The 25,710-nt window shown below is 40.1% G+C and overlaps 2 protein-coding genes across 3 annotated transcripts; one reads left to right on the top strand and one right to left on the bottom strand.

The window, feature by feature from the left end:
- Positions 1-4,653: 4,653 nt before the first annotated feature.
- On the bottom strand, positions 4,654-18,467 carry LOC145441688 (high affinity choline transporter 1-like). 2 transcript variants are annotated; one of them, XM_080319614.1, is made up of 9 exons: positions 18,219-18,465; positions 18,001-18,149; positions 12,548-12,668; positions 11,377-11,525; positions 10,584-10,718; positions 10,365-10,518; positions 10,075-10,301; positions 6,052-6,198; positions 4,654-5,526 (listed from the first exon to the last, which is right to left on the bottom strand). In XM_080319614.1, exons 1-9 carry the CDS (start codon positions 18,385-18,387, stop codon positions 5,167-5,169), a joined length of 1,611 nt encoding a protein of 536 aa, XP_080175740.1. In that variant the 5' UTR covers positions 18,388-18,465; the 3' UTR covers positions 4,654-5,166. The 2 variants fall into 2 exon arrangements, with proteins under 2 accessions (XP_080175740.1, XP_080175739.1); XM_080319613.1 differs by having other exon boundaries at positions 18,001-18,467.
- Positions 18,468-22,933: 4,466 nt separating this feature from the next.
- On the top strand, positions 22,934-25,650 carry LOC145441693 (queuosine 5'-phosphate N-glycosylase/hydrolase-like). The gene is made up of 7 exons (XM_080319620.1): positions 22,934-23,406; positions 23,546-23,635; positions 23,764-23,916; positions 23,975-24,072; positions 24,171-24,319; positions 24,386-24,539; positions 24,726-25,650. Exons 1-7 carry the CDS (start codon positions 23,239-23,241, stop codon positions 24,940-24,942), a joined length of 1,029 nt encoding a protein of 342 aa, XP_080175746.1. The 5' UTR covers positions 22,934-23,238; the 3' UTR covers positions 24,943-25,650.
- Positions 25,651-25,710: the final 60 nt, after the last annotated feature.

A 25,710-nucleotide genomic window follows, 5' to 3' on the forward strand; every position in this document is an offset into this window, starting at 1 on the left:
AAGCGACTGTAGGATTTCTGGCAATCCAAAAGCTATCTTCCCGAGCACAGAAATTATTAAATATGGTCTTGATCGAAAGCCACTGTTGCACCGATTCCGAAAATATAAATTAAAATAATGATCAGGCACTGATCCACCTAGAATCCGTCCTCAAAGTCGAAATATCGGCATTGTTCGAACAATCGGAGAGTCGCAACGGGTCATTGTTACGGCCATTGTGTTGCGGTTACCCGATTGTTCTGAACAATGCCTATATTTCAGACTTGGAGGACAGATTCTAGGTGGATCAGTGCCTGATCATTATTTAAATTTATATTTTCGGAATCGGTGCAACAGTAGCTTTCGATCGAAACCAGATTCAATAATTTCTGGGCTCGGGAAGATAGCTTTTGGATTGCTAGAAATCCTACAGTCGCTTACGCAAAACCACTCTCCTCTCCAGCCTCTGCGAAGCGGAACGAAGCTGCAAAATCGGTCGTTGCCGTTCCATGTTTAATTTCTATAGTTCGAACACTCTAAACGCGATGAAATATCAAGAATACGGATTGGGCTTACCATATAATAGTCTGCTGCAATACTCATGAGCATTTGAGCAATCTTCCCTCAAATTTTTGACGGGTCTGCGCACACTTATCAACTTACTGCGCAGACCCTTGGACAACAGTGCGTAGCATAGCAACTAGAAAAAAAGGTCATCACTTCGGATTTTTTGTGCGCAACGTAGATTTTCTGTGCGCAGAGACCGTGTCAGCACTGCGCACGTGCGCAGCTTAGAGGGAACATTGCTTATAAGTGTTGACCACCGTCCTACTTCTAAGTTCTGAACATGCATGACTGAGTCCGTATGCTATTCATTCCGCCGGGGCTGTTATTTTGGTGCTTGCGATGTTGCGACTACTGTGGTGGTCACTGGTCGGTCATAGCAATTTTACGACATGCGCATATGGTGACTGGTGAGCTGCCGACTTCCAGCTCGGATCACTTTCGTTCTGGGCTTTTGTAAGGCACCGTTTGCGCGGATCTGCTGGCGAACTATTGAAGTGAGGATGTCGTAGTATACAACACACTTGTGTAACAAGTTTTAATAGTGTAGAATTCCGTAAAAAAGAGACGCCTAATCGGTGGTTTCGTATGCTTTCACAAAGTTTGGCTGTTGTTGTTTGTGGTATTCATGGTGTTTGTCGACTACAATGGCTTGCATCAAAAGCCCACTTCTAGGCTTTTGTAAGACACCGCTGACGCGGATGGGATGGCGAGGAGGAGCCTAGTGGAGTCGGACTCGGCTGTGGATTATAGCACTAGGCCATTTCGTCAAGTTTGAGATATTGACGTATTAATTAAAACGATTACCACATAATATACAAACGAACAAATGCAACAGCGATTTTATACTAACAATACGACCGCCGGCGCCGGCCTCGTTAAGCCAAAGGTGATAGCCTGTAGCTGTCGAAGTGTCGATGCAACTTATTGCAAGGCACGCTGGTATAGTGCTCGGTTGGAGTCGAGCACTAGCCGACTGACTAATGACCGCTCTGATTTCTCTTGCAATCCCGATCACACGCAGATCCAAGGAGCTTTCTTTATTGACACAGAACAGCCGAATAGTAGTAGCCTATATAGTAGTCAGAAACTTGTAGATTTACCAGGATCAAATCATACTGCAATATATCAACAAATATAGAAAGTATTAATTTTAATGATTCGAATCGAGTAGTAAAATACGATTTTTCGTGTACTGAAATTATACGCTCCCCGCAACTGAAAGCTAATTTACTAATGACAATTATAGTTTCGATACCATTTTCCACTGGGGAAGCCTTGAAATCTTGATTGGCCGTGTCGCAGCACACGAGACATAGTACAAACTACAAAGCTAAGAACGTTAGTGCAGGGGTTCTCAACCTGGGGGGCGCGGGAGGCTCTAAGGGGGGGGCGAGAAATTGACGAAGTCAGTATAGGGGGAGGGGCGCAAGAAATTGACAAAGTCAGTATAAATTGTACGTGTCTGAACATGTGTTTCACATCCATTATGAGAAGACGATTAATGAAGATGAAATTTATTCCATATTCAAGAAAGCTTGCAAAATACAAACTCTAGCAACCGCGCTCAACGGAGTCTGATTTCAACTTCATTTGAGCAAATTTTTGAAATTCTTTGGAGATATACAGAGCAATTCCCACGTGTAAGTCATTCATTGCTTCATAGCGTTGACAGTAGCCTAAAACTTGTTGCGCTGGGCAGCTCTTGTTAGTAGCTTGCGAACTGCACTGCCTAAGACAGACTTAGATGCAACATAGGTTGCCCGGTTTCGCCCTCAAGTAGGCTATAAATCAACACAATTTAATTAATTTCCAAAACTGATCAAATTTAGCCTGGCAGGACAGAACGACGCCTTGCTCTCTGTACTCACTACCAGCATCAGGATTAGTTTAAGGGTGACCTACCTTGAAATTAATTAATGGATGTCTTGTTTAATTATTTTTTGTTATTTTCAAACAAGTTTGGAGAAATTTGTTAGCAATGTAAAAGACTCAACAACTGGGATGCAGATTCAAAATTGGCGTAAGATATATCTTATGTATAGATCAGGGGTGGGCAGCCTGCGGCCGTAGAAGGGAATTTGAGCGGCCGTCGACGCCTAATTCAATTAGTATGTGTTGGCGGCCGTAGACATGCAAATTGCAATTACGAATTCACTCCCGCATTTTCGAGAGATTTTAACTAATCTTGAAATTTTCTTCGCCCTCCGCGCGATTCAACAAGACTTAATTTTTCGATTTTAATGCAGTAGCGCCCTTCTTAATCTGAGCCGGAATGGGAATTGGCAAGAAATAACAATTCGTTCGCGGCCCTGAAAAATTTTCGCGCTCCGCGCGACAATCTGCACCTTCCGGCAACTATTCATAACATTGCCACTCGCGATTTGGGTGCGTACAATAGGCCATTGTGAAAAGTAGAATAGTCCGGAGTTCACCGGGAATGGATATGGACAGTTTACCATAGGAATTTTGCGTCCAGATCGTTCATTGCGGCTATGCCCTGGAATGCGGCCTTACGCTACATAAGCAATCGAAATGCGGCCATGATTATCAAAAACGTTGCCCACCTCTGTATTAGATGATGTGCTGTTTTTGACATGACGATAAATGCAAGGGGGTAAGGGGGGCGCGATTTTTTTGACCATCTCCAAGGGGGGCGCGTGTCAAAAAAGGTTGAGAACCACTGCGTTAGTGGAAATAACACATTACCGAAGTCATGATCATCCCACAACAGTGCCATGAAATCGGTATTGTCGAAAAAATACCGAAATATCTTTGATGCGATTGATAAGGCATTATGTACTTTGTGGTGGCATGAAAGGTACATATTTGAACTTTGTCATAGTACATTCTGTTGTGACGTCATAATGAGTTATGATCGACTCGAATCGTAATACGTGATTCAGAATCGAATCACTCGGGTACTCGATTTCGCCCAGCCATATATTATATATACGACTCTGCGAATGAAGCGCGAGCACGCCCGCTACACTTGGCGATCTCTCAAAGCATGTGTTCTCAGTCAGACTACTTCGTCAATAAGATTAAGGTCGGGGGAAATGAGGTTGGGTACAGGGGTGCGTGGGAAGATTATTGGCACCCTGCTGAGACAGCTGCTACAAAAGGCTTCATTCAAATCAAGACACCACAGAATTTCGACACAATGACATGATAGAGAGGTATCGAAACGACTTGGAATTCCATAGACTACTCCTTGTCGCTTCGACATCTTCCTGTCTTTTCATTGTATCGCATTTTTGTGGTGTATTGAACTGATAAAATTGCTAATAAACCAATGATGAATGATGATGATGGAATAGTCTTTGAAATCAGGCACCCACCCGGGCCTAGGCGATGTAAAGGAGAGGGACGGCGTGCCTGGCACGCACCTTACCCAGCACACTGAATGAAAAGTAACAGAAGAACAAGCGAAAAAAATGAGGTGACATCTGACGGAAGGCGAGGTCTATATAACATATCGTGGTCCTGTAAACTCGGGCGCTGAGTAGTATTTATCAATTATAATTAGGGTCACCATATTTTGGAATCCGGAATAGAGAGGACACTTTAAAAATCATAAAAAGTAAGTTTTATTAAATTGAAAACAGCTGATTTTGAAATATTTACTAGAAATCTTGTTGTGTTGACTGAAAAAAATGGTCATCACATTGACTCAACTTCCGAATTACCCACTTTTTACGATACTTTTGTGGTGTTGACTAAAAAAGGACGTGTGCTTGCTAACCTTATTCATAATTGGTATCCAGAGCTTAGTTCATGGTTGCTGAGCGCAAAACTACGATAAAACAAAGTGACGAAACAATGAATAAAGGGATGAATGACGTGAAAGAGTAGCAGTCAATAATTAAAGTGCAGGCTACTATAGGAAATTTATAGACATTATAGAAGGCTGGATGAATTGTCATACACAGCCTACGTCCAGACGACGTAGTAGTCCAGTGGTTCTCAGCCTTTTTGTCTTCGCGGGCCCCTTTTTGACCATCACAGACCCCGCGAAGCCCATCAGGTTTTAGTTCAATTATCATGCAACTGTCATCTGTCTTGTCGAAATAATAACTGTAGGCTTGTGATTAACAGCAACAAAATGACTTATCTTGAAAATAACATCAAGTGTAGAAATTGGGTAGATTTTTGTTACTTCAAAGCGAATTTTGCAGCTGTATTTCTTCAAGTACGACGACCATGTATTGACAATCCGCGTCTTCGATTTGTTATGAACGATTGCCGAAAATCCATTGCCACAAAGATAGGTGGAGTCGAATGTAATACAAACGCGTGACGCTTCCGATGACACTTTCGTATGGCCGCAAAATGAGGCACCAATATTGAGAAACATGTTTTCAATGAACATATCACGCCTAGTCATTTTATCATCTTGAAGTTATTCTGGAATATTGGTCATATAGGCCTATATCACAGCAGAGGATTTCGTAGCAACATTTCAATCCCTTATGGCTTATTGGGACAGATTAAGAAAAAACTTCAGGAATTTCGATTTCAAACGACTGCTGTGAGTCCTGAGGCTTTAGCAATTGTGGAGCGAAACTGCCTCGCGCTTTCCCTGATTTAACATAGTTACAAATTAGGCTATCAATCATTCATTCATTCGCGGACCCCCCGAATGTGCTTCGCGGACCTTCGGTTGAGAACCGCTGTTGTAGTCAAATTCAAGCCGCTATCATTAAAATTATCTTCTCTTCGATTGACCTTGAAGAAATCGTACCGACTTGGTATATATTCCTTCTTGAACAACCATCGGGACATGTATGAAACAACCACAGTCGTCGTAAAAGTCATTAGCATGGCAAATGTCTTGACAGGGAAATTTCTGCCGCCAATATAATTGAAGGTGGGAGGTAAGTCAAGCAGATATTCTCCAGCTCCGATTCGAAGAGTAAGTCCTATCACGATTCCACAGATAGTTCCGTAAGCATTGGTGTTGAGATACAGAGAACACACGAACTGGCAAGGAAATTTATATGATTATAATTTACAAACAGCAATTCAACACGTCTAATTTTTACGCTGAGGCATTTCACGCATATTATCACATGTGTGCAAAAACAGATGTCCTTAAAACAGGGTCGCTTAATAAATCAATCCACGCATCAATCAGAACAACCCGAGAGTGTCAGAGTCAATTAGAGAGATACCAAAGGTATAGAAAAGGAAAAGGGTTATTTTCATTGCATCATCGAGGTACTGGGTCGATGGACAATTGGACATTCAATTGAATGCAATTTCATCATTTCAATACGCCACAAGTGCGTGCGAGGTTATCACGTCAGCACAAGCATTTTCCCTCTCCTTTGTGGCCTACTGACTACAAGCACCGTGCTGACGTTTTTAGTCTTCACGTCATAATATCAGTAGCCTATACTATTTAGTCACTTTTTAAAGATTCCCTAGATTTGCAGAGATTTTCTTTTCTACTCAAATTTGCTTCCCATATGTATCACGAGATTTTCACGAACGACGATAACTCACTTGAGGCCAAGTCAGCAGGTACGTCAGGTCGCAGCATAGAATGTACAATATCATGATTGACTTCACTTTGATGGCGATAGTTGCGGAACCGACCCCGAAAAATACAATTGCTGCTCTTATCGCCCATGTAATTTCCCGCTCAGATGCCTGTATTGAAACGCAACACAGCATCACTGCATCATCAACAATAAGAAGCACTGTGTGTGTAGTCTTGGATTCGCGGGCTATTCTAAGGATACCTTTTATGCTTTGATTTGATTACCGGCATTTCCATGGGCAAGAGCAATATGCAATATGCATACGATCAATAAGCATCAACGTGCCCTATAGCTGTCGAGATATAGATATTGATATAGGCTACTACGTATGGCAGTACATCTCACCATCACCGAAGGACACGAATGTTATTATCATTATTAGAAGTTTTGGGTGGCACTTATCACCTGTCATGTAGGGGCAACATATTTTGGAATCTGGAAAGAAGGAAAATTTTTTCAAATTATAAGAGTTAGTACACCGAAATTGGAAACAGCTGACTTTGAAATATTTACTGTAAATCTTGTTGTGTTGACAAAAAAAGGTCAGCACTTTGACTCGACTCGATACTTTGATTTGAAATCTCAAATTTTGAACATCAATAACTTCGTTTCTACTGGTTCGAATTGAGTCAAATTTGTTGTGCATCGTTTTTTTGTTCATACAATCTAACAATTTCATGGGGTAGCCAGTAAAATTTGAAGAACAATTATATTTATTTTTATTAAGGGGGCACACCTCTTTAAAAATGATTTTTTTAGGTGTTCACGTTTGTAGTCATAAATTCGTAAAGGTAGATGCGAGCCCCATGATTCATGCATTGCTGGAAAGGGCAGGAAATTTCCTTTCCAAATATGGTCTTTATGTTGTACCATGAGCATGTACCCCACCGGTACACTTACTCAAAAAAACATGAAAATATTGAACACGCGTATTAAAAATCCTAAAAACTCAGAAGTCTTTCAAGATTTTCTTTCAAATATTGCTGTAGTAATAGTACATATATATATCTACAAAACAATTGAGGGATTTTCAAAAATAGGTTTTCTAACAAAATTTATGATATTTTTTGTCAGCGAACCCTAAATTTTCATTTTTTTCAAAATTCTTTCCTCTGTAAAAATTTTTCTGGACAAAATTTCTTGAAAACGCTCAATTATTTTATTATACATACCCTAACCATCATTTGTGCAAAATTTCAGATGAATCGAACAAGCAGGTGCCAAGCAGATACAATTTTTGTGCAGAAAAAGTGTATTTTGAGAAAATCGCGTTTGAAAAAATAAAACCACTATAACTTCGAAAAACAAGGATATGAACACTGATCATGACATCAATGGCCACATTAGTTGATTTGCATCACACATTGAACCATATATAACACAACCTGAGCATTAATAGCCGCCAGGCACATAGTCTGATGTGTCTTAGGACTCTTGAACTCTTTCAATTTTTCACAACGAAAGAGCGTCGAGATGCAGTCTTTCTTTTTTTGTCCTTCAAACCAGCTTGATTTTTTTGAAGGTGTTCACTGGCAAGTTTAGGCTTTCAAGAACACTCAAGTATCCACTACATCCAATATTCCAGTTCAGTACGGACGTAGCTACAGCACGTTTTACTGCCATAGTTCATAAGTACGTTTTCTTCGGGTACCTTGTCCCTATGGTCACGACGAATGACTCATTTTGGGTTTTGGTGAATTCACCAATGCATCTTTCCATTTCAAAGATTCTTCTAAAACTCTAAATTTCCTTGATCGACTCATTCTAGGCAAATTGATAGCTAGAAATGAAAACCAATCCAAGACAGTTATCCAGATACAATAAATATTACCCAATATTGTCAGTCAGCAGTCAATGAATAAAAACAGATGAAATAGGAAAACACACAACCTCCATCTCGACCATTTCCTTGGTACTGAATCAATGAAGCAGCCAAGTATATGAAAGCAGACATGCTAGAACACTTATTTATAAACATACAATAAATACTAGCCAATATGGTCAGTTATCAGTCAACAAATCAAAAAATAAATGAAATAAAAACAGCCTCACCTCGCCTGTTTACTGAATCTGTGAAGCAGCCAAGTTTATGAAGGCAGACTGGCTAGAACACTCATTTCAAGCTCTACAGCAGACATTTCGCCAGGTGGCGCTATTTCCTTCGAATTAGAGATCATATAAATCAGAAGTTTGCTAGCTTTTCGTACAAACCAATATGAGGCCTCTAGGACGAGCACAAATTAAGATATGATCATATGAAGTTGTTCAATTTGAGATTTTAAAAGGGTTAAGAGGCTGGCGCGGTGCAGTAAAACCACGTTTGATCGTAGTGCAACAGCGTATGATGTTTTACATTGGCAAAGCTACTTGATTCGACACCATATTTATGCTCGTGTCTGAAACTTTATCTGACCATTTGTGTTTCAATTGCGAGTTGTGTGAGGAGCTTCTCAAAGCTTAAACTGATTAAGTCTTGTTGACGTTCTACCATGAATGATGATCGGCTATCGCTCTATGCATTCTGTCTATAGAAAGAGACTACGTTCAAAAACTTGAATTTGAGGATAGTATCGCTGATTTTGCTTTGAGGCGGCTAGTAATATTATATTTTCGCAATCCATTCGTTCGCTATTTCTTGTCATATTATTTTTGACCTTATTAACGATCAGACGGCGAGGCGATACGCGGCATATTATTTGTAATTATTTTTATTGATAAGATTGTTTGAACGTGAATCTGTCGAAATTTGCTGCGATCTACTTAAGGGGGCGGCATTTTAAGCGAGAGCCATGGGCGGCAGCAGATGCTGCTACGCCAGTGGTTCACACCATCCCTGCTGATTATTGCCGTTCGCGACTCTGTGTACTTGTCATTATTATGTCACAACGACAAAATTATTTCTATATTTCGAACTTGGTTAACCTCATTTACTGGCGTTCACTGCTGAAGAGAGCAAGTCGAAAAGCTTCCAGTGGAATAAATTTGGCAATATGAACGTATTGTTTGCTGCAAGCTTTATTTCTTGAAATTGAACACTTGCTTTTTTACATCAACATGTATGTTATCCAGACAAAAAACTGATATTAATTAGAAATCAAAATATATGGTACTGGGAATTGCAAGTGAAATCTAAATCTAAAAACGGAACATGTATTTCACGTATTTGGTCCAGAAAGTTTCGAAGGTTGGTATGCTGAAACAGCTCTAAAACTAAAGAAAAGTCAGAGTCCACTTTTCCAGATTAGGACACGCCATGAACAGCTAGATTACGATATGATAAGTAAATGCTAGATTGCGAAACATCAGTTTCAAACATTATGACAAGCCATATATACTGTGATGAATTATCTCATATGGGCGAAGGACGACAATATGGTGTGAACGGAACCACGCCAACCCGCGCCCTAAATTATATTCGCCGATACTTTCGTGAAATCATACAGGTCACTCCGTATATCCACTGCGCGCGAAGCGCGACGAAAATTCTTCGCTGTACTCAACTTTTATGAAAATTAAATGTTGATACTCCGTGAAAACAGCCCCGAAATTACTCAAGCTATCTTCCTGATTGGAGGATTAAACTACTTCTACTTGACAAACTGAAAATAGCGAAAAGTAAGTAAGTAGATCACAAAAATTATGAAGTAGAAGTAGAAGTAGTGAAATTCAGATCTACTTGAGTAAGTACCAGAAGTAGAGGAAAACTACTTGAGTACTTCGAAAAAGTAGAAGTACTTTGTTAATGACCACCTCTGGTTATGAGACAATGTAGTGGGTGCCTAACCCAAAAACTTGACGTGATGGAGAAAAACGGAAGTCATTTTTGAATTCATCGCCCAAAAGTTAGTCGAAATCATTTGTCTGATCAAAGTCAACAAAAAATCTGTTGACCAGTGTTATACTAACTACTCCGGCTATATGGAAACATCCTCTCACTACCTGTGTGTGATTCAGGCAATGCTCTGCAGTGCTTTTCTTAACTCACCTTTGGTCTCAACACTGCATGATACACATTCCTTCCGAATTCAGATCCAGCAGCCAGCCCCGTTGCGTCCGCCGATGACATCACAGCCGCAGAAACCGCACCCACGCCGAAAACGCTAACCGCTTGCGGAGTGAGGTATCGAATGACTATCGGTAGGATTTGGATTTCGCTTCCCACGTCTGCTGGGGAAACTCCAGACCCATTCATGTAATCGGTTAGTGTCCAATCTGCGAGAATATCGAGAGCACCGTCAGATCACGCAACGCGTCTTTGATATATTTGCGGTCTACTTGTGGATGTGGCAATTCCTCCAATCAGAATCGACGGTATCAAGAAGGCGATTGCGAGAAGCCCGCTGCATACGGACACTATCTTTGCGTTCCTGGTACTATTTATTGCTAGTATCCGTTGAAACACCGCTTGAATTGGTACCGCGCCGAACAACTGTTGCACCGGAACTGTTAGGTTTGGCTCTCAAGTAATCTATGGGAAATATAAATACTACTCACAGTGGAAAAGATGATGTCGACATATGGACCTGCGGTGTCCGGATCCCACTTTCCAACCCAACTGTTTTCGCCATAAAACGACTCGCTGATACTTCCGACAGCCTCGTGATAAAATACGAACGGGACTGCAATAACCTGAATCGAGTACGATGGGTGAAATTGAATAGCCTCCACTAGCAACTATTCTTAATGTAATACGTCGCTATGAAAACAGCAACTGATTCATAGAGAGCCATAGCTGGGCGGTTCTGGAAAAATAGTCGCTGACAGGCAAGGGTGGACGGTAACCACGTATACTTCTACCAATCCTACTTTGCAACCTGTCCTACTTCTTCGACTGAATATACTTTCAGAGTATTTATACTTGCACGAAGTAATATTCGGATATTTGCATCAACGTAATCAGTGAAATTGTTGCCACAACCGGGCATTTATAATACGATCAATCATTCTTCGTTTGCCGCAAAATGCACCTGGCAATTTCATGAACTTGTGAGCGGATATTGACTAACAAAAGTATGCGACGCTTTGTTCCAATCTACTTCTTCGAATTAATTTAATATAGAAAAACTTTCCTACCATTGGTTTTATGCTTAAAGTATATTGTTGAGGTTTTGAGGTTCTGAGGTGAGGAACTTGCAATTGGGTAGATATTTATGACATTACTCCTACTAGTAGGCTTAGTAGCAACTAATTCTACTCGTATCATCAATGGTTATACTTTTACGGACTCTTTGGCGATATTCCATCTCGCATTCAAGCTTATCTATTCTATAATAGTATAAATATATACCATTCCCAGTGTGACGAAGATCAGTTGAATGACATCGGTGTAGGCGACTGAGTATATTCCTCCTATCAGCGTGTAGAGCGTTGCTACCGCTGCGGATGAAATGATGGATGCCTCCCGTGACAGTCCTGCTACCACTTGGATAGTCGAACCTGAAAGTACGCAATGCAAATCAGATCGGGCTGTTCGTACAAATAATATATCATATTGCCCGTATACAGGGCACTGACAAGACTTTAAAGCAGGGGTTCCTAAACTATAGGTCGCGACCCCAATGGGGTAGTTTGCCTATTCTCTGGGATAGCGGGGGTGTAAATGAAATACCATTGACTATTACAAGAATGTCAGTTAGGCGGATGCTATCGGCGGCTAATTTATGAGTATTTAGGTTCATTTCTCAAAATAGAAGAAGATATGACATCTGAGGAATGCGAACCCGACAAACAGGGTATCAGATCAGTCGAAGTGTCGTTTTAAAAGCGCCAAGCGCCACCTACTACAACTGATGGTCGGTGTCTCGCCATCACTATGAAGATTAAAGTGTCGGGAGTATAATAAAAACCAATAAGACGGTAATTTTTCTTTAAAAAAACAGCCAGTGACCGGTAGTGCTTTGTGTTGACAGTATATAATACATACGCACGCCCACGGCCTCGATCGGCGCGGCCGAAAAACTTATAGATCGTTATCTGTATTTCACGTGACGCAGTATTTCACGTAGCAGTATTTGACTATGCTTCGATTGGATATAGATAGCAATCGTTTCAAAAAAGCTATATGCAATCATACATCGTTATTGTCTTGGTTGAGTTTCTTATGTCAAGGACGTAGGTTTACGAGTTTATAATTGCCAATACTGCGCACATATATGCCAGCTTCACACATGTAGGCCGTGAGTAGGGTTGGTTGACGTTGGTGATCAGTTTTTAGTAATCAGCACGCCAGATTGCGAGGTGGGATCGCGAAACATATCCAAAGCGAAATTCGGGGTCGCGGCCGTAAAAAGTTTGTGAACCCCTGCTTTAAAGCGGGGGAGCAATTAACTATATAATTCCACGAACAAATATTCTGATATGAATTGTATTTAAAATATGTTTCGGCATGATTAGGCCTACATAACAATCGATAATTTCTTGAGTATTTTGTTTGACTTCTGAGTGTTTCTATTACCTACCAAGTGCATTGAGTATTGATCCCACAAAAACAATTCCTCCAAACATGTCAATACAAAAGTAGAACACGGTAAAATGCTTTCCAAGTGACTCCTCGAAAGGGTCTAAGACGGTGAGGTAATTCTGTAAAACATTGAAATGATAACACTCAGAGGTGGTCAGTAACGAAGTACTTCTACTTTTTGGAAGTACTCAAGTAGTTTTCTTCTACTTCTGGTACTTACTCAAGTAGAGCTGATTTTCTCAACTTCTACTTCTACTTCGTCATATTTTGTGAACTAGTTACTTACTTGTCGCTATTTTCAGTTTGTCAAGTAGAAGTAGTTTAATCGCCCAATACGAAAGATAGCCCGAGGAATTTCTGGGCTGTTTTCACGGAGTGCCAACTCAAGTAGTTTTCTTCTACTTCTGGTACTTACTCAAGTAGAGCTGATTTTCTCAACTTCTACTTCTACTTCGTAATATTTTGTGAACTAGTTACTTACTTGTCGCTATTTTCAGTTTGTCAGGTAGAAGTAGTTTAATCGCCCAATACGAAAGATAGTCTGAGGAATTTCTGGGCTGTTTTCACGGAGTACCAACATTTAATATCCACAACAGTCAAGTAAAGCCCAGAAATTTTGTTGCGCTTCGCGCACAGTAGTTATGGAGTGACAAATATGTTTTCACGAAAGTATAAGTGAATATAATTTAGGTACCGGATTGCTTCGTTCCGCTCACACCACACTGTCGCCCGTATAAAATATTTCACCACGGTAAATATGGCCCACCGTAACGTTTGAAACCACCGTTTTGCAATCTAGCAATTACCTATCATTTCGTAATCTAGCAGCCCATGACGTGTCCTGCTAATCTGGAATATCCGACTTTTTTTAACGTTACACCTGTTTTAGCAGATCACCTTTGAAGATTTATGGACAAAAGACATGAAATATATTTTCCGCTTTTTAGAAGTGGTATTTGTAATTAACTTTCAATTCCGAGTATCATACTTTGAGTTCTAATTACTTTCAGAACATACACGTTGAAGCATAAAAGCAAGTGTAGTATGCCTCTATTTTTCGAAAATAAAGCTACGCTAAATATAACTTTTACGATACAATATTTGTTATTAACGTATACTAATCGCGCAAAGTGTTGAAACCGTATCCAATACAACTTCTCCGTATTGCTCTTCGGCTAAACTTGGGGTCTTATAATATGGGGTAGGGCGCCATGCCATGATATTCTCTAAAACGGGATCTTCTAGTGAACAAAGGGTTAGTATCGCATTTTCATATCAATACTATAATTTGCATCCATGATGCGAAGAATGCTTATTCTGTCAAAATTGATACCTCTTGGATCATGAAATTGACCTCTTTGAGATACTCAATGCGAATCAAGCTCTCTGCACTTTCCACATAGCTCAATTAGCAGCCTTTGAGACCTGTAATTAGAGACATAGACTTTTCAAACTACTTACTTACTTGAGTAGATTTAAAGTCAGTCGATTCTACTTATACTTCAAGTAGTTTTGGATGGCTTATGGAATAAGTACTTCTACTTGAACTTGAGTAGATTTTTTCGTCGCTACTTCTACTTCTACTTGAGTAGCTTTTTTGACTACTTTGACCACCTCTGAAACACTTTAGCACCTGCACAGTGTGCACACCTGCAAGTCAACTGCAAAAATATTCAGAGTGTCTCGAAAATTCAATGCCAAACCGAAAATCTACGCCTGATTTGTAGGGTTCTGGTAAAAATCATTTTGCCTCTAATTAAAATCACTCTTAATCGAAACAATAATTGAAATCATATTTTTTATGGTTTTTACTCATGATAAAAACAAGGAAAGGACACGGGATGAATGAGGATCATGTCAATCGAGGGCATTTGAGCGGGATGGCATTTGTCTTGTGCGATGTGGTTGAAATTTTCTTTCTCTATTCAGTTTGCAATTAATGTCCAATTTCATCAACCTCGTTACTAATAACAATGATTGCTGATACCGTCAAATCCTATTATATTTATTATTAGTAATTTTAAGAGATGTTTGAAAGCACTTGTTTTCATATTAAAGAAGTTGGAGTCGGAGTCAGGAGCATTTTCACAAACTCCGACTCCGGCACGTATTTTTTTCACGACTCCGACTCCAAGGCGCTCTAAAAATAGACTCCGTCTTCGATACCCCTGATACAAACTGTATTCACCGGCGAGTTGACTAAAAAAAAAGTAAATCTTTCGGCTCGACCTCGAAATTACACTTTTACAGCTAAATGTTCGTGAGTTGACTAAAAAAAGGTCATCTCTTCGACTTGACTCCTATATAAACGTTTTAACGCGCCATCGCCCCCTTCGTTATTATCGCCCCCTATCGCCCCCTTCGTCCGTTTTCGCCCCCCTGTCGCCCCCTTGGTCATTTTCACCCCCCTAGACCGCCAAATCGCCCCCTGGGGGCGATATCGCCCACGTTGGGAACCACTGGTCTAGGGTTACCATATTTCTGTGACTTAAATCCCGGACACTCTTTAGCGCCCACTAGAGGATTTCAAAATGAGGTATGAGCACATTGTATGAATATGACGTCACACTAGCAAAGCTTTGCTTATTGACCACAGGTGGTCAGGTCACGATCCGGTTCTAGAGTATATGGCTGTGTGTTCTGTAAACAGGACTGAAACCACATTTTTCAGCCCCCTCCCACCCAAATTAACAATGATTTTGGGCCCACCACAGGGTAATCGATGTAACTTCTGGGGGGATGCTTGCTATATGTGTCTGGTTTCTATATGCATCTGGTCGTAAATTATTTGTAGGGACTCTGTCAATAATATTGGTTCTTCCATTTATTACTATATAGTTTGATCCGATCCCCGCCAACATGATCAGAGTTAGCGGTTGAACTGGTGGAGGATGATGACTACAAAAATACAGGGATCATGGAGCTTTATAAACAGCCCACATTCGTTGGTTTCCCACCTTTTATGGTCGCGACTCCATCTCCATAAGTTGAAAAGGTTCCATTGCACAGATCAAAATTTGACGAGCTGATTACTAAAAGAAGTCAGAACATTTGCCTGGACATACTCACCGGCTATTTAGGAAGATGATTACGTTCAACATCTTCGCGAACCCCAGAATAAAGGCAAACGACCACCACATTTGCAACCACTATCTTTGAAAAAAGCATTTAAGCGGCTTAACCGTCTCTAGAAATATACCGTTCTCCTATAATTGCGAGTACAATTAGGCTTATTTCAGTGAATGAAGGTTATTATTATTTATTTTTTATTGCAGTTTTGGCGAGGGTGGTAGTCCCACTAATGAAATCAATATATTTGATAGTAAATTGCGCATAGCGCGAAGAAAAATTTCATGTAGCATAAATCTCACAAAAAATAAAGTTATTATGTTGATTAACGAAAAAAAATTTGAGCCCACGTCAAACCTTCAAAATTCCGGACATTAAATCATATTATAGAAATTCTCCCGGACGCAATTTGAACAGTGAAATTCCGGACATGTCCGGGAAATTCCGGACGTATGGCAACCCTAGTCTAAAGGCAATTTTAGGAATGGTGTGAACCTCTGAAAGGTTCAGGTTCGTGTGAATGCGAATCTTTTTGAAATGTTCTGTGTGAACGCGAAAGTGAACCTCATGACGTCACGTGACGTCATATTGCTAATTCCAATCCTACATTTTAGCGAAGTGATAGCCTATATTGATGTACGTACACGATACCAAGCGACGACTCGGGCCACTTGATGCCACAATGTTGAAGTACATATTGACGTTTTAAACGTTGCCACATGTTTCAATAGGGGCAATCAAATGTATAATACTCCCATAAAATCAATGTATTCCGTTACTTTGCCAACAATTTCGACGAGGACTTGCAAGAAATATAAGCTTACGCCTTGACGGTCTTCGCCAGACCGGACAATGTAGTCGGCGTCTGAGTATTGCTACGTTGATATTGAACAGAGTGTAAAATGGGTTTCCCTACTTGCTACCGATAAACACCACTAACAAGTTATACAGCAGTAGCCAACACCCCAATCGCACGGATTGGGTTTTTATGATACAATAAACAATGAACATCTTTAATCAAGATTGACCCCATACGCCTGCTAGATTTTTACATCAGAAATCGATATCAATTTCATTGATTGGTTGAATAAGCATCATTCGCTGACTACCTGCTCTATTTGTATTGTAGTATATATTTCGCTCTTGGTGTTGTGTGATTGCGGGTCAAGCTCACAGCAGAGAGTCACTAAATACTCGAGCAAGCTTTTGTAACAAAGCAAGTAAAAATTTTGAGATTGTCAATGCGCATGCTCGTTTAGTGTCGATTTTTTTCATACTGCCAGCATCATGCATATAGTGGCCCGCAGTTGAAGTGCAATAAATTCCAACCAAAGATGTTATAACGAAGTGAAAATTGTAATATATCAAAAAGGTTCGCGGTCCAGAAGCTACCAAGGTTCGTTTGTGAACGTAAACCTCTAAATTTCTGAGGTTCACACACAGAACGCGAGCGTGAACCTCACGTTCACACCATCCCTAATAAGTAGGCTATGTCACAGTTGTCACACGCGCGTATGGACGTCGTCCAACTACCACAAGGTAGACAAATAAGACAATCGCTCTATCAAATATGCCGGATCTGATTTGTGGAACAGTATATCTCTCCCGCTATCCGACAATCATCGAGCATGTCCACATTCAAGTCAAAATAAAAAATAAAAAATAAAATTTTTACTGAATAAATACTAGTTAATCCTCTAGTCTATCGGACCACGACCTGACATATCAATCTCACTTTCCGACACATGCTACCCTTTTTTGTCACCTGTCTTTTTATGTTATCTTCTTTTACTTTTCATTCAGTAGGTGTTCCTCCTTTTTTACATCGTTTAGGCAAGGTGGGTGTCTTATTTCGAAGACTACTGCAAGTCGTTTCGACACCTTGCTATCTTTCATTGTATCGCAGTAATGTGGTGTATTGAGATAATGAAAATTGTAGCAATAAATTGAATTGAATCATTGATGATATCTGGAGTGGTCTCTGGATGCGAAAAACTCTTTCCCGTCTATGTACATTGTACAATGTACAATGTACAATGCATATGGTAGTCACAAAATATACCACATTCATGCATCTCTCCAAAAAATCAAACAGCCACAAAAATCAAAAAATTCAGCACGGTGGAATTAAAATTTGAAATCAGGGGTAAGAACCTGAAATATATCGCACTGATTTAAATCAGCCTGATTTAAACCAGAACCTACTGATTTGTATGCAACGAAACGAACGCATCATTACATATTTACATATTTTAGTGCCTGTTTAGATTGTACTGTAGCCTACTATGTAGGCCTATTATTAAGTATGGGCTACATATACGTTTGTTAGTGTATTTTGTTTTATGGAAATAGCACCGAAATACTATATTAGATCGATTCTACCTTGCTTCTCATCCTATCGGAGAATGCCAATCCTGCGATTATCAAACTGCATCCGTAGCAGACAGGAGCTACGCTCCAAACAAGACCCAATGATGGAGAGTATACTGTCTCGGCCGCACCATTCAATGTTCCACCTCCAACCCACGATGCTGAGAGATAAATAGAGAGTTTACAAATTATATATGTCATTTTGGCTCTAGTATACATATGTCCCGTACCTGTCACTGTGAAAATTCCCAGACACAGCCCGATGTCTTTGGCGCCAACTATCATTGCCTCTGCAGGTTTACTAGCATTTTGATTTTTCGTAAATCGAGCTGCCAATATCCCAGCAGCAGCAATAAGTGCGTAGAAAAACGCGACGGAGACGAGCAGAATAACGTCCATACTTCCGACAGGACGATTCAATGTCGCAATGCAACTGAGAATTCGTCAAATATGTATCATACCTCTGTGCCCGAATAAAACGTTTCAGCGCATAGATGAGGTTCATAACAAAATTCGAATACCTTCCGATTTCAACGGAAGTGCGACAAAAAGTAGTTTGCATGCGAGTTGGATGTAATAAAATTTAATTGAGTATACGATTTCTGGCATTGCGAACTGCAAATCGTATGTTCGCATAGCTCAATAGTCTATACCCGCGTTCTCGACCGCCTCTCCGCGTCAACTTTCCTGTCGGTCTGCAAATATATCACAATTTTATATGTCAATTGCAAAATGCAAGGCGTTGTAGGCTGGTCCATCAACAAAGGGGCATTGCATGCGCTGTAAATGGGATATGGTCTCAAATTAAATAAGTAGCCTAGAGGTGCGTAAAACATTTTTGTAAAACCCATCTCCTCAGAAAGCTACCATTCTATAACTGCAGCGAAATATTTTTTCTAGTATCTATAAGCGCAGCTGGATTTCAACGTCAGATATATAATGATATTAGTATAGCGTAAAACAGTTTTGTAAAAGCCATTCTGCTCAGAAAGCTACCATTCTATAACTGCAGCGAAATATTTTTACTATAGTATCTGTAAGCGCAGCCGGATTTCCACGTCAGATATATAATGATATTGGTTGCGTAGTTATTGTTTTAGCATATCAGTATCAGTTTATTAGTATTTTCATCATTTCAAAACACCACAGAACTGCCGCTGAAGCTTTCTGGACAAAAGATATTGTATATATTTCCGCCTTTGAAATTTGTATTTATGTTTCTTTTAATACACGGTATCATTAATTTGAGGTCTTTTGTGTGGAGCACATATGCATGTTGAAGTTTAAGACTATAAGTGCAGCATTTCTTCTATTTTCCGAAAGTAAAAATAAATGAATGCTAGATTGTCTTTTTACTATCGACCATATTCTATAGTTAACGCATAGTAAACGCGCGAAACGTTGCTGCATTATCCGATTCCGTAACTTAATGTATAGTCGTTTTGGTTTCTCCGTATTGCTCTTCGTCCTAACTACGGGACACGGGCCTAATACGGAAAAGGGCACCAATCCATGACATTTTCCGGAACGGGCCGACTAGGTGAACAAAAGAACAACATCAGTTTCATTGCAAAACTAACAACTATTATTTGCATCCCATCATGCGGTCGAACTGTGCTGCGGAACATGTATGGCTTGTATGCCTCCGGGGATGTAGCAGCACCATAATTATATATACCATCATATAGGGTTAGTCAAAATAACTTTTTCCGGATTCCCGCCATCCACTGATGAAATTGTCAGGTTACCCTAAAAATTGCTGCACACCAAATTTGGTTCAATTCAAGTTAAGCCGCCGCAGAGCCATTTAAAATTATTACTGAGAAAAATTTAAAAAAAATTCAGCTTTTTCTCACAACCCCATGAAATTGTTGAGTTGTTTTCATATACGATGCAAAACAAATTTGACTCAATTCCAACGAGTGGAAGCGGAGTTATTTGAGTTTTTCGTTGATAATTCTCGCATTATCCTTGATTGGTGGATAATCCGAGAATTATCAACGAAAAACTCCACCGGATTCCAGCTGTCGGCACGAGGGATGACGAGTTCTCTTTTCTACCTGCGGCCTGCGGACGTGATATTGAAATGACGAAGGTCGAAGCACAAGGACGTGGGTGATGCATGAGAACCTTTTAATTCTACGTATGAACTGCGTGCATTGAATGTTGCGATAGAAAGATTTTTGTCATATAACTACGACTGTTAGTGTGGTGATTTGGTTTAATGTGGTGGATCATCATTGGATGGATTTGGATTCATAAACATTTTTCCATGACCCAATATCGTATCCGTGGCATCCTGATTTTGATTAAGAAATAATGAACCAAATTCTAATCACCAGCCTTCACAACTGAACTTCTGGTATTCGTCACAATATATACGTAAGGCCATCATCACATCACCAAGAGCACAGGGAACTTAGAAATACGCCGTTGTGACATGTGACTTTAAGGCTAATGTTTTGGTGGTTTATAACTAGATTCAATCATCCAATCACTGCGACGGGGAAATAAGATGTAAAAATATTCCTAGAGTAGGGTTGCCATACGTCCGGAGTTTCCCGGACATGTCCGGAATTTCACTGTTGGAACTGCGTGTGCAGGGGAATGCTGAAATATGCTCAAATGTCCTGAATTTTATTTGAAGTAAGCTCGAAATTTATTCGTAAATCAACATAAACACTTATTTGGGAGAAGATTTTATGCTACTTGACATATCATGATTTTAATATGGATACCCCTGTCCTAGCAAAAACTACAATCAAAAACAAATTAATACAACCATCATTTATTGTAGGCCTAATCAGGGCTGTGGAGTTGGAGTCGGAGTCGGAGTCGGAGTCGGAGTTTCGCTAATTTTCGCTTCATGGAGTCGGAGTCGCGAAAATTATAGTGGCTGGAGTCGGAGTCGGAGTCGAGTGGGACTCGTTTATCCTTTACTGGAGATCGCGAAGATGTTGAACGTAATCAGCTTCCAGCATAGGCCGTGAGAAAGTCCTGAAAAATTTGCTGACATTTTTATAGTAATCACGCAGCTTACCAAATTTTTAGGTGGGCCATACGGAACATTTTCAAATTGGAAATTAATTCGCGGCCATCAAAAGGTTGCAAGCCACGGGATGTGCAACCTGCTGGTGCGGACCCGCATTCCAGCTCATAAATAGTCATATCCATGTGACGTGAACACGACACAGCGATGTACAATATTGTACAATTACGTTCCCGGCATTTTCGAAGTCATCACCTCCACCCCTTCTACCGCTAATTGTGACCACTTGGGCTGAGAGAGGATATAAATTTTATAGTTATAAGTGGGTAGACCAATATTATTAAAAAAATTCATTCACCACATTTAACAACCAGATGCATAGTAAGCCCCCCAGAAATTTCATCGATCACCCTATAATTGTTGGCCGAAGACCAGTTTTTTGGGGGGACAGGAGTGAGCTGCAAAAGTGCTATTTCGGTCCTGGCACCAACACACAAACACAACCACATATCTGCACCGACCTAACAGTATAGTCAAACACACGGCCCGCGGGCCAGACAATTTCATCCGGCCCATGAAGAAGAATGTTACAGACCAAAATGAGAGTACCGACCAGGGTTGTAATGACTCGACACGAGTCATGATTTTCTTATGACTCGACTTGACTCGAATCATTTTTTCAAAATACAGAAATGACTCGACTCGCGTCAATCTGTGTATTAACTCGACTTGGACTCGAGTCATTGCGCATGACTCGTCGAGACTCAGACGGCCAAGACCAACATTTTTTTGTAATTTCGAAGAATAGTAAAGTAACCACCCTCCTGGCATTTCGTCTATTGATACTGGTACTTGAAAATGAGACCAGAAACTGCTAAAAGTGAGGAAAATAGTAATTTATAAATGCGAACCATTTGATATCACCAAACAGAGTTATAAAAATTGGGTTTAACAACACTTCAACTTGAAACTGAGCAGTCAACACAATGACTTGGAATCGGCTTCGAGTCATTATACCATGACTCGGACTCGACCCTCTGCTCGATGACTTGGACTAGGACTTGAGTCGGTGGAGATTTGAAGATTACTCGACTTGACTCGAGACATAACTATAAAAGTGAGATTGACTTGTGACTCGGGGCCCTGTGACTTGGTTACAATCCTGGTACCGACAAGAGCAATCACTAGAGCTCAAATTGTAGATATGACCCAATAGAATAGTTAATTACGATCTATGTTAAAAAATCCACTCCTGTATACAATCGATAAGCAAAGCATTGCTAGTATGGCGTCATATGTTTCCATACCTCATTTTAAACCCCGCTAGTTGTCGCTAAAGAGTGTCCGGAATTTGGCTCACGAAAATATGGTAACCCTAAGAGTCTCCCTCACTCTGCTCATAACGTTAATATTAGCAGCACACCTGAGAATCTGTGGCGAAACACAGTTTGGGATAACATCCAGTTTTCAGTGAACAGACGATAAAATAAGTAGGCACATTAACTGAACCGTGACGACATCATTCTGATTTTTGTAAACAAGTATGTATGAATGAAGAACACGCGTGTTTTTAGCGAACTGTATAATTACTTAGTCTGCATTCGTCCACTCATCATCGATAAAATTGATCGGATATTACGGATTTGTATTTTAGTATGATCTTGATTAACACATCAGTTGCTCTAGTTTAGAGACTTTAATCAGAATCAGGTTACCATGTCTGAACCAGAGTGGAATTGGTGGCAAACGTCACGCGCAACTTTCCATTTAATTCCTTAATTATTTTAGGGAAGAAACCCTTCTGTCACGCGCAACTTATTGCCGAAAACAACCACTAATTCCAGTCTGGTGTCTGAAAACAAGAGGTAAAACAGCGGGGCTGCTCTCTTTTCTTGGTATTTCTTTCTCGTGTACTATACATGCAGTCTGTTTCGGTATTTGATTTTTGGTCTCTTGAGTATACATTCTCAATAAGTACCCTCTCGAACCGCTGAACGGACCCCATTTGGTTTGGTACATGACCCCAGTTTGAAAATCGTCGAGATAAATTCCTGTTATTGCTGCAATATAAACACATGCAACTCTTCAGCAAGCGTCACATTGGCATTGGGCATATGGAACAGTTGGGTTCAGGATAGCTTTAGTGTAATGTAACTGAAATGCCGTATTTTTTAGCAATAACCATATCTCAACATCACAGTGGAACTTGCTGCCCACGAGCCAATATTATTTTGAGAGTTTGAACTTATAGCGACCGGAACATGTATATTATGAATCCAAGAGAAACTGGAAAGTTTATAACAGATGAGTCTGAGGATATTCATATCAACGACCGTAAAGTTGAAGAAGTTGCCACTGTATTGGCAAAGGAATTCCTTGCGAATAACTTCACACTTTCTGGGTGGAAAGCGCACGCCCTACACCCTCAGGTGATATATTATCAGTAATTTATTTTAGCTAGGAATCGTTACTACACAGACAATGGCCTCAGTGTGATATTCAAATATCACTAAGTTTGTGAATACATACAACAAATAACCCGCCTAAGATGATTTTTTTATTATTCAGGAAGCCAATGATAAAGCGATTGAAGTGATTTTCGTGAATGACATACTGAATTTTTCATTTTGGCCCGACGTTCCTGGGAAAAAATTTGGCGTAAGTACAGATTTTTGGTGTTGAAAATATAGTTACAAAGCTATTTTATAGTGCTGGCCAAATATGCAGTCATTTGAGTTCGTATATGGCGTCTTACCCAAATTGCAATGAACCTCATTTTTTAACAGGTCCAATACAATGGAAAGTTACACACAGGTTACTGGTCGATGGTTGCTGCATTGAGGAGAGCTGAAGAGGCAGGAAAACCTGTGTATGACGCTCGGTATATGTGCGACGTGAAGGAGGACGAATTCAACTCTATATTTGCATCTGACACAGGAGTAAGTTTCGCTGATTTAATATGATGCTTTCATGCTTTTGTGTATTGCATACTTTAAGGTTGAGGTGCCTTTGTTGAAAGAAAGGTGGGATGCTTATACGGATAGTGGTAAAGTCTTGTTGGAGAAATTTGAAGGGAAATTTATCAATTGCGTACGGTAAGGAATAAGCAATATTTATGTTACACTTCACGAATGACCATAATTGATGCCCATGCTGTAAATCAATATTCTAACCAAAAATCATAATTTGGAAGGTCATGCAACAAGGATGCGATTGCATTGCGGAACCTGGTAGTAGAGAATTTTGCAAGTTTTCGCGATGAATCTGTTTACAAAAATCACAAAGTATCATTCTATAAACGAGCACAAATTTTGGTCGCCGACATATGGTGCTGCTTTGAAGGTTCGTATGCATGTCATACCAAAATCATCCATGTGTGGCTAAGGTCATACAACTTATGTCTTCCAGGTAAAGGTCTCGGCGAATTTCACAACATTGAGCAAATCACGATGTTCGCCGACTACAGAGTACCGCAAGCTCTTGAATATTTTGGTGTTTTGGAGTATTCTGACAAGTTTAAAAATATTCTACATCGAAGAGAATTGCTACAGCCTGGCGATAGGTGAATTCATAGTGTACAAAATGTAGCTGGCTTGTAGTCCTCATGATGAATCCATGATGATTTCTACTAGGCATGCTAGACCGCAATAGCATCCCGATTAGTATTAAGAACATTGTGGCTCACAAATCAGAGATATACCAGTATATCACTATATTCGATAAATTTCACTGATGCGATAATTTTCAGAATCGAATTGGAAATCCGAGCAACATCAATAGAAGCCACCGAAAGGCTGGTCGCCGCAGTAAAAACTGTGGTGACAGAGACTCAGAAGTGCGATGATGCTCAGTTAGCTACTGTGAATGCAATAACAGTTGATAACTTTCTTTGGGATTACTCACGGGCACACAGAGACAAGACAGAAGCCATTCCTTTTCATCTTGTGAGAACGATATACTACTAAACAGCAGTGTTGGGATGACTCGAGTCACTTAGCAAAAATGATTGACTTGACGCTTCTGAAATGTGGATTGACTCGTGACTCGGAGCAAAAATTACGAGTCATCTAGTGAACAGTGTTGATTATATCACTATATCTTATGTATGTTCGGATTGTTCGTGATACGCCGGTGTCACTTGTGAGAGCAACCAGTCCTTCACTGATTGCACGTTTCACTGGTCCTCCATTGTTACTTCACAAATTAATTGACCGGAAACGAAAGGATCACAGCTTATATGTTGTTGTTGTAGTAGTAGTAGTAGATTAACGGATCTGTGTTTCTTGGATGGCTCAGTGGTTTCATCACATAGACCTCCCCTTTTAGCAACCCTCTTGTATAATTTAAATCGAACGAAAATGGTTTATGCGTTCATATTCTCCTGGATATGTAAATGGGTAGTGCATTGTACATTTGTACCGTATCAATTTGTATCAACTTCTCGCAGCTTGGTATTCGATCCTCTCTATTTTGGCCGATAATAACAGAATGTAGCATGTGGCTATACAGTTACGCGGGTATTTTATTAGCACATAGCAGTTCTAGGTGTGCGTGAGCGATACAGCGCCATTCTTTATATCTTTTTAATTCGCTATTTGATTCAAGATAAATGGCCAATTAATCTGTCTTTCACACAGCTAGCAAAATGTAATGACTTTAAATCATCAATCATACTTCGAAAATTCAATTTGACTCATGACTTGATCCCACTGCTGAACAGACGAACATCCATA

Source organism: Botryllus schlosseri, chromosome 6, assembly GCF_051294905.1.
Source record: "Botryllus schlosseri isolate E-star chromosome 6, Bs_hap1, whole genome shotgun sequence".
NCBI classification, from domain to species: Eukaryota; Metazoa; Chordata; class Ascidiacea; order Stolidobranchia; family Styelidae; genus Botryllus; species Botryllus schlosseri.

Excerpts from the sequence above, each read along its gene's own strand:
- LOC145441688 (XM_080319613.1), bottom strand. The coding sequence starts at position 18,387 with ATGGACGTTATTCTGCTCGTCTCCGTCGCGTTTTTCTACGCACTTATT. Across the intron at positions 11,526-12,547 it reads ATCAATACTCAATGCACTTG|GTTCGACTATCCAAGTGGTA; the intron begins GTAGGTAATAGA and ends GCGTACTTTCAG. Across the intron at positions 10,519-10,583 it reads TCGACATCATCTTTTCCACT|TTGTTCGGCGCGGTACCAAT; the intron begins GTGAGTAGTATT and ends CCGGTGCAACAG.
- LOC145441693 (XM_080319620.1), top strand. The coding sequence starts at position 23,239 with ATGTATATTATGAATCCAAGAGAAACTGGAAAGTTTATAACAGATGAG. Across the intron at positions 23,407-23,545 it reads CGCACGCCCTACACCCTCAG|GAAGCCAATGATAAAGCGAT; the intron begins GTGATATATTAT and ends TTTATTATTCAG. Across the intron at positions 23,636-23,763 it reads TTCCTGGGAAAAAATTTGGC|GTCCAATACAATGGAAAGTT; the intron begins GTAAGTACAGAT and ends ATTTTTTAACAG.